Genomic DNA, 9,543 nt, shown 5'->3' with positions numbered 1-9,543 from the left:
CTTAGCAGGGAGCCTGACACAGGGCTCTATCCCACAGCCCTGAGAGATCATGACCTGAGCTGAGATCTGAGATCAAGAGTCGGGTGCTTAACTCACTGAGCCACCCAGGCGCCCCTAGACTATGCTTTTAAATATCAAATATGTATTATTTCATGGCCTTCACTCCCTAGTAAATGTCAACTCCAGTTGTTTCCTCCATTTTAATGAACTCTTTTGTTTATTTACAGAAGCTTCACTTCTTAAATGTGAACTTTTGAGTATATTTCTAGATCTAAATAAACCAATAGGGAGGAGGAGAGTATAGGATTAAGAATTCAGACTCTGGGATCAGGCTACCTGAGGTCCTGCCCCAGCTCAGCCATTTATGAGCTCTGTGACTTTCCACGGGTTACTTCACCTCTCTGTGCCTCATTTTACTTATCTGCAAAGTGAGAATGAATAATAATTGTACCTTTCGGGCACCTGGGTGGCTCAGTTGGTTAAACATCTGCCTTTGGCTCAGGTCATGATCCCAGGGTCCTGGGATTGAGTCCCGCGTCAGGCTCCCTGCTCAGTGGAGAGCCTGCTTGTGCTCTCTCTCAAATAAATAAATAAAATCTAAAAAAAAAAAAAAAAAAAACTTGTACCTTTCTCAGCAGACAGTGAAGATCACAGGAGTGAACATATATATGTGAAGCCCGGGGACTAGCACCTGGTACACAGTAAGTGCTCAATAAATATTAGCCCCTGTTAGCTCTTCTTGGTTTCCTAGTGTAGGCAGGGTACGCTTTGTCTGGTTTAATTAAATATTCTAGTTGATAAAAGGTTGCTATGGAGATTATTTAATAGATTAGCACTCTTGACACAGAATATAATCAAAGATGTTCAACGTGAAGACCTGGCTGGTCCTAAGTCCACAGACGTTTGGGGCTGAAGGGACATGAGAGAACATCTTGCTCAACATCTTTATGTCACGGTTGAAGACCCCAAGGCCCAGGAGCCTGAAGCCACTTGCAGAGAGCCACCGAGCAAGGCGGAGACAGTCAGGATGTGGTTGTTTCTAATGATACTTCAGGCTCTCGGAGGGCCATAGCGAAATTTCCATTAGGGGCACCAAGTATCATTGCACCGATAAGCCTGCTCACCGGAGCATTCTGTGCTGGTCAGTCAGGATGACAAACAGACGCATTTACCTATTGGGAACTGTCGATACACAAAGTAAATATAGGTCAGTAAGCTGGCTCTGCTTTACAACCTCATGCTCTTGTTTATGATGCTGCTAGACAATGCTAGCCGTGGGGGGTCTTTCTCCATGTTTCCCTGTTAAATATCCTTCGAAAGACATTGTTTGGTTACAACCATACTAAAAAACAGCCTGAAATATTAGAAGTAGGAAGGCCTGGCCAGCACCACGCCCACACCACTGGAACAATTTATACCTCGGGAGGTGCAGACAGGACACGCTGCAGATAATCAAAGTTTTATTTAAAATTATAGAACACTCAAAAATAAACAATATCATATGCTTGGATTTTTGCTGTGACATAGAAAAAGGCTTCCAATTACACTTAAAACTTTCAAGTTTTACCCCAACAAAGTACGCTATGCAGCCAGTCAAGGTGCTCTGAGAAACACTGCTGTCTCCAGGCGGCTGGGGTAGGAGGTAGGCTGCGGACATCCCTGCAGGGAGGTGTGCTTTTCCTACTCGGATGGACGATTTTTCTTCTTGTTGTGGCTCTCAATGGCCCTTCTGAGTGCTTCATCCTGGATGAGATCAGACATTCTCACATCCGTGTGGCTACAGCCAATTTTGGGGCAACTGTCAAGGAGAAGAAAATCACTTAAGTTGGATGCCTTCGGCCTAAACTCTTCTCACATACAAGTATTTACATGAAGACGTTTTAGCCAAAAGGAGAATGTTCTAGAAATCGGGACTGATGTGCCCTGACTCATTTATTCACTGACGGCCTACCTGAGCCTGTCCCTGCCCAAGGCTGAGAGCACAGGCAGGAGTCAAACAGAGCCCACTTCGCCTTCCAGTGAGGGACAGAGATCATCACTAAGTCACCAGGGAGCATGTGCTGTGAGTTCACTCGCATTAAGTGCTCTGAAGACAAAGAAGCAGGGTCAAGGGACAGAGTGTGGGGTGAGGCTTCTCTAGCTGGAGTCAGGGCAAGCCTTACTGAGATCTTATCTAGAACAGGTGCTGCGTGTGGCCCTGGCAGAGGCAGGAGCCAAGAAGGCAGAAGCTTGGTGGCCTGGAGTAAAAGAGCAAGGTCAGTGTGGCTGAGATGCCCAGGGAGAGACGGAGGGCATTTGGAGAGGGTCAGGTGGGCTTTGGATTTTATTATTAAAAAAATTTTTTTTAAGTTTATTTATTTAAGCAGTCTCTACACCCGACATGGGGCTCGAACTCACGACCCTGAGACCAGGAGTTACACACTCCTCCGATGGAACTAGCCAGGCGCCCCTGGATTATCTTTTAAATATGAAGAGAACACCCTGGAGGGTTTGAGATAGGGGAGGGACGCGATTTGGTTTATGTTTAGGAACCCCGGCTCTGGCTGATGAATGCAGAAGAGTAGGAGAGCCCCGCCGCAGTGCGGGGCAGGGGGCTGCAAGGCCGGGGCTGCAGGTGGTGCTCGGCTTCAGGGCGGAAACAGAACCTCTAGGACTTGCTGTGGGGTCAGAGGCACAGTGTAAGGGAAGAGAAGGGCTGAGCTTCATCAGAGTTGGCCCCCAGCCAACGGGCTCATTGGGGGTACCCTTTATCTCTACGGGGAGCAAGGGGGATGGAGTCAGGAGTCCCAGGTGGTCTCTGTTCCCTCCGAAATGCCCACCCGTCCTCCCGGTGGAGAGACTGTGTGGGCTGGCAGAGACTCGGGAAAATTGTGGCTGAAGAAATCAGTGTGTGTGAGTCACCCATGGAAGTGGGGGAGGTACTTAAAGCCGCGGCTCTGTTTAGATGTGGTCCCCTCTGAAGGCAGCGGGCCGGAGGAAGTCACCTGATTTCCTCTCAGCATGAAGCGGACTTGGGTAGGGTAGAGTGCCCAGGGTGTGGAGTTAAGGTGACCTGGTTCTGAATATGGCCAACACCTACTTGCTCCTTACGAGACCACAGGCAACAAATGTTCCCTTCCTGAGCCTCTATGCCTTCAGATTTGAAGTGGCGGCAGAATTCCTATTTCCCAGGGCTACAGGCAACACGGTGCTCAGTCTTACCCCGTGCCCCCTTCACTATCTCCTAAGACTAGCATCCCTGACCATCATTCTTCTGATACATTTTCGAGTGGCTGATCTGTCTGTATCGTGCACATACCCAACGCATACATGCACGCATTTGTGCAAGCACTAGACCAGCCCTGTGCTGGGTTCTGAGCACCCGACTGTGCAATACAAATTTAGACTCCTGCCCACACAGAGCTCCGGCCCAGTGATCTGAGACAACTCTCCGAAAAGCACAGGTATATTAAGACAAAAAATAACAGCTATAAGACAAGATCAAAAGTAATAAATACAAGACAAAAGACAGAAACCAGAAGGGGAAGGAAGCTGATCATGGGAACTCTGATTTGTCCAGCGGTGGGAAGCCCGGCTGTTCAACATGGAGAACAGTCTTCTTGGCTGCTCTTTCTGGACCAAGGCATCTTTATATAAGAAAGGCATTAATCAATGTAGTAGATAATATGCGTGCTAACAATATTTATTTTTAAAATCATGAAATGTGCCCGCTGTGGGCAGGGATGTGTATTAAAATGTGATGGTAAAGAGGCCCGCATGGGAAAGAGGATCAGGCGGTCTGCCCAGCTATGCGTCCTTCTACCCGTCGGGCTCTGTGTTGGGGTAAGGCCTGGAGGCGCTTGAGACATGTCCTACACTGGTTTCTCAAAGTGAATCGTTTCTTTAACTGTGGAAGTAAATAGCTGTGATTATGAGAGGGATACAGACACTTTCACGACTTTAGAAAGGGCACTTTTTTCATTACTTCAACGTCTGTGATGCGGAAATGCACCTCAAAGTGGGCCCCGGGGTGACATGCGCTGGGGGTCACCCTCACTTCGTACTTGTCACTTGGTGACCATGCACTGCGATGGCCGGCCTGGAGTCCTCCCCACTCCCGAGTACCAAGTCTTTAGCCCCGATGGCCAGGTGGTGAATAAGCGTAGAGGGGGACGTGGAGACTGAGGTGCGGAGGACTTCCTGGTGACATCAGTCGCCCCGTCGGTACGTGAGAGGACTCTGAACATGTCTGATGCGATCAACCACACGCCGCAGGCTCATTCCTCACAACGGGACAATGGGATGGAGCCGAGGGCGACCTGTGTCCCGAACAAAGAAGTCTGACCTCACCTAAGGGATCAACCCTGGGGGACAGAGGCATTCACCCAAAAGCCCTCCCAGGGGGAGCTGATGGCCTCTTGACACAAACACAGGCTCAAGAGTGAGCGAGACGTGGGCTCAAGCCTCTTGGCTGTGACCCTCTGGGCAAGTGGCTTTAATTCTCGTGCCCCAGTTTCTTCTGCCATGAAGATGACATAGAACGGGGTCGCCGGGAGAAATAAGGAGGGCGATGTGCAACAAGGGTTGAGGACTTGACTCTAGTCCACAGCTTCTGCTCCCAAGAAGCCCGTGGAGAGGAGGCAGCCCCACTGAGGGGTGCCGGTGGGACATGGGCGAGGTACGATGCAAGGCTGCTAGGGCAGCCTGATGAGGCGCGCTCTGCCCAGCCTGAGTGACGGGTCAGGGAAGACTTCCTGGAGAAGAGGTCGATTCGGGAGCGGAGGGAGAACCTTGTTTCTCACCCTATCTAATAAACAAACACAAGTTTTTCAGCTACAAAGGACAAGACAAGCCCGTAATGACATGATACTGAATCAGGGCACTCCTCCTCCGGAGAAATAACACTCTATATAAGCATTTGTGCATTAATCCCCAGGACGTCCTGGTGAGCAAGTTAGGTGTGGCAATACCCAATCCTAAGCTCTCGCATCATCACTGTGCAGCAGTCAGACCTACAGGCCTCGAAGGAGAGGCTGGGTCTTCAAGTCGGGTCACTGACAGGGCAGAACATTCCATCAGAGCATCGAGCAAGCATGAAAGTGTCTACTGAACAAAGAGAGCCCAGGTCTCAGGGGTCCCAGAAGGCTGCGGGGAACCTTGGCCTCAGCCTCAGCTCTAACGTACAAGATTTGGAGTCCTGTGAGCTCCTGGATCTGGGTCCCAAGAATTCCAAGGTCCAATCCAGCTCTGGGAGGAGGTCTACGGATACCTCCGGAAGTCTGAGTGGGACGGGCTCCGGTCAAACCTAAATACACCGAGTAACTCTGTCCTCCCTCCTCTGAGTCTAAAATAACGTGTCACTAAGCGGTGAGGTAAATAATAACAACACGGACAGTCTCGACCTTTCTAACCGCACTGCCGATTTGTTTAGCGTTCTGCAGTTCCAAAGGAGCTTTCGCTTGAGTGGTTTGCTCCTCCACTGCCAAGAAATGTGCTGGTCCAGGCCTAGATTGGAATTTCCCCACCGTTTCTGTAATCCTAAGATCCCGGGAGATGCTGTTATTCTTTCTGCTCTGCCAAGAAGACATGGGGGCTCTGAGAGGCGAAATGGCCCGTTGGCCAAGAGTGAACTAGGGACGGTGAGCACAACGCCAGTGCTCCGCTCTTCACCGACACCTCCCTCCTCAACTTCATTGTACTCCACATGCTGTTCAATGGGACTGTTGGTAAAACACAGTTCCTGTTCCTCAGCAAAAAAGGAACGACGTGACTGTGGAACACTGGAAATATCTTATTACTGGGGCAATCATCAGGCAGCTCTGTTAGGGAGATAACGCACGGCCCAGTTATTCAGGAAACTGTTTTAACTACCGTATTTAGTGAGGGCCAAAGTCTCCACAGTTCTATCCTGACTCAAGCCAGGGGAGAGAGATCTTCGCAGACACCAAAGCATGGCCAGGACGATTCCAGTCAGCGCCCAGTCATACAGTGTACCTGGATCTCCAGTCTGACAAAACGTAACGTTAGAGCCATCTAGGAGGAAGGACCGCGATTTCTCAAACTGGATGTGTCACAGACATTTTTAAACAAAGGGGACCCAGAACTGCTCCTCGGGCTCACATGCATCATGGGAAATGACACTGCTTCATGCTCAGTCAGGAAGCTCTGGAGTAGCTGATGAAGAGGCCCTGAGGTGTAATCCGCTGCCAAGTGCAGCCTGTCTCCAGGACTCTGCCCACAGCCCCGCTGCTCCTGGGACACGCGCCTCCCCTCCTTCTTCCTGTCTCGTCGGGCTACGCCTCAGACGGCTTCCCTGGGGTCTTCTTCCTCCGACTGCCTTCTCTTTAATGCGTGCAATGCCTTTCTGAGGGTCCACGGGCGCTGAGGGCGAGGCGGTGAGCAGAGCGGGGCTGGCCGCGGGCCCCGGGCTGCCCGGAGCCAGGCCACGGTCCTGTCCTTGGTGGTTCTCGGCCGGCTTTCACCTGCCGCCCAGAGCTGCCCCTGGGCGGCAGGGGAGTGGGTTTGCCTCCTCTAGCCATTACCTCTCAATGACGTCTTGAGCTCAGAGCTCTCTCCCGGGTTCAACACCTCACATTTTCTGGGCTTCAGGGGCACTTCCAAATGGCTGTGTCGCTAGGACCCCAAGCTTCCCAGGACCCCAGCTGCGCCTCTCATAATCCTTCCTAAATGTGTTTGTCACTCCTGCCCTCTCTGTTGGCTAACGAGCCCGCTACCCTTCTGGAAATAGCCTCCATTCCTTCCTCCTCCCTTCAACTCTCAGTTGCCAAATCCTGCTAGCTGTGCCCCCAGTATGGGCCCCATTCTCATTCCCTTCTGCCTCGGACTCTTGCCTCAGTCAGGCCCCCATCATCGGTAACTTAATCCCCTGCAAACACATTCTCACTGATGCTGTCACCTCATGCCTTTTTTATCCATCTCTTGAATTGTCTTGGAGTAACTTCCTAACCTCCAACTTGACTCACCTGACTCCCTCAAAACCCTGCAGTGTTGTCTCATGCCTACGGAATAATGGCGGCAAGAATAAGGGTGGCGGTGGGGGGGGGGGGTAAGGGTACCGTTTACCGAGTCTTACCATGGGCCAGGGACTTGAAAGTACTTCACATAGATCATATTCAAATTTCAAACATACCAGGGGGCAATTACAATCATTACCATCAATTTATAGATGAGGAAACCAAAGAACTCATGACATTTAACATCTCTATAATGAATCTTGACACCACTCTCCTTACTGTTCTACTGTTCTTGTCCAGAGCATCCTTCCATTCTCCCGCTCACAAAGAGTAACCACGACTGTACCTTCCGACCACCAAGTAGAACAGGCTCTGAATGGGGCGAGCCTGTTGGCCAGAAGGACTCTTCTTCATCATTCTCTGAAATCCTTCTCATTTTTTTCAAGGCCCAGTAAAAATACTACCTTCTCTCTGAATCTCCCACACTTCTTCCACTTGGACTTAATTGTTATTATCAAGCTACGAGACCCTGCGGTTTGCAGAATCTGCGCTCATGTTATAGAAGCATGACAGGAAAAAGACACTTTTCTAACTGACAAATGTTACTCGCGTGCTTCCGACTAGCGTGTACAATTCAAAAAAGCCAAAGGACATTAGAAAGTCGAACGTGTAATTAGGAAGATCCATTTACACGTGAGACTGTTCTTCAAGTCACCATCCCCATCCTGGGACTTGTGAGAAATGTACTTTGTTATCAGTGCCTGCTCTTTCCAAATCTGACTCTGGGAGAATATCATAAACTTTAAGAAAGTAAGCGTTGTGAAAAAGAACTATCTGGGAATATCTATTCTCAGCAATTACCATTTCCGCCAATTAAAAGGTTGTTTTTCAGAGAATGAACACAGAAAAAAGTCAGTAGAAAGGGAAGGCTCAGAAGTCCAGAAACAAAGGAAATTATATTCACAGGGAAAATGGAAGGTTCACTAGGGAAATACAACATCTCAACTCTAAGCTGGGACTCAAAATGGATACAAATGTACTCAACACTCTTAATTTTGCAGTCATGAGGGCATTCTTCGGGGACAAAGAGGGTAAATGACTTGCCTGAATGACCATCAAGATATCTAGAGTCTCAAATACCCTATCTCTAAGTCCACGCCCACAGGAGGAATGCTGGGGAATTCCAATTCTGGGTCTGGACCAGCAAATTTCTGGGTGATGGAGAAGCGAGCCACACATCAAAGTGACTGTTATCAGAAGTCCATTGAGAACTGGTCACACCTGCAATTCCATTCCTACAACAAATTTGTGATAAGAGCACGAGAAATGCCAAACTGAATTATAGTGAGTCTAGCCAACCCAGGATTCCATGTTATCACAGGAATGGAGCCACGGTCCTCCAAGGCTGTGCACCAGGGGGGTAGGAATGCACAGGTGGCGGGGGTGGGCAGGGGGTGGAAATACATATAACATACAGGTAAAAGGAAGATTCTCCAAACATTCCAATTAAAAAATTTTTTTTTCTCACTGAAGTGATTCATAAATTTACTTGAACCTTTCAGAAAGTTATTTAAATAATTAAAGATAGGAAAGGTTTTCCCTGACAATTCAATCTCGATCAAGACCTCTGGATATAAATCTCATCTCGGAACGTTTTAACCAAGTTAACCTGTATCGCAGGATGCAAAAAAATTTGCCATTTCTTCTTGTGTAAGTTCATACAGAAGGGGAAAAAGAAATCTCTTAGTATCACAGTTCCCCTTAATCTTTTCTCAGGCTATAGCACAATTTCATGAACATTCCTATTAATTAATGATGAAACTTGCACCCAATTCCTTTTTCTCCTGTTTCGAAGGTGTGGCTGAAGTTGCTTCAGCTTCTTCCTGAGCAGACTACTCATTTTTCCGTCGTGTATTGTTTTTCCAGAAAGCCGGCTTCCGTGCTTACACCATGAGGGAGGTGGGTGGGCTTTATGGGGGACATGGAAGTGTCTTTTCCTCTAGCGCGAGCACACCACCTCTGACTGACCACCACTGGGAAGGCTCACTTCCCTTCCGGCGCCGACTCACCAGGCCTTTTTCTTCCGCCTGTGCTTGGACTCAATCATGCGCACAATGGCTTCCTCCTCATAGGTGTGGCCACACACTTTATTTTTCACCGGCTTCTTCATTTCCACCTGCAATCAAGGAGACATTCAGCTTTCAGGAATGATAATGATCCACTTCCAGAAACTTCTCCAAGTCACCAATTACTTAGAACTGTTTTTTCCTCATCTGGGGGCTTCCCGTGCTCAACCTCGCAGTGTCGTGGCTCTAGATCACTGCTGGGGCAGATGGCCACAGAGGAAAAGGCAGGGAGACCGTGGCACCAATGTCAGCTGGCTCGTGGGCCAAGAATGTCCTCCTCGATCCCTCAGGGCACGGTTGACTGAAAAGTCTTGCCAGCCCGGGGAACCTCCCCCACAGCCTCCGGGACTTCATCCCTTTCCTCTCCTCTCTCCTTACCCGAGAAGTGAAATCAAGCTAGAAAGCAAACACGAGTCTTCTGCCTTTATGAAGTGAATTGCTTTGTCTTTCTGGGAAGGAGGAAG

At 49.2% G+C, this 9,543-nt stretch overlaps 1 protein-coding gene across 2 annotated transcripts in view; it reads right to left on the bottom strand.

Annotated features, from left to right (window-relative positions):
- Positions 1 to 1,443: 1,443 nt before the first annotated feature.
- Positions 1,444 to 9,543, bottom strand: part of NSMCE2 (NSE2 (MMS21) homolog, SMC5-SMC6 complex SUMO ligase) — a 210,215-nt gene continuing 202,115 nt past the window's right edge. The window contains exons 6-7 of one of the 2 annotated variants that reach the window (XM_027602694.1): positions 9,023 to 9,129; positions 1,444 to 1,798 (exon numbers count right to left, since the gene is read on the bottom strand). In XM_027602694.1, the coding sequence (XP_027458495.1) occupies positions 1,681 to 1,798; positions 9,023 to 9,129 (225 nt within the window). In that variant the 3' untranslated portion in view covers positions 1,444 to 1,680. The remainder of the gene's footprint in view (positions 1,799 to 9,022; positions 9,130 to 9,543) is intronic. The other variant, XM_027602684.1, reaches the window with a different exon arrangement.

The sequence above is a fragment of the Zalophus californianus genome, chromosome 4, assembly GCF_009762305.2.
Source record: "Zalophus californianus isolate mZalCal1 chromosome 4, mZalCal1.pri.v2, whole genome shotgun sequence".
NCBI classification, from domain to species: Eukaryota; Metazoa; Chordata; class Mammalia; order Carnivora; family Otariidae; genus Zalophus; species Zalophus californianus.
This window is presented reverse-complemented; position numbering and strand designations above follow the sequence as displayed.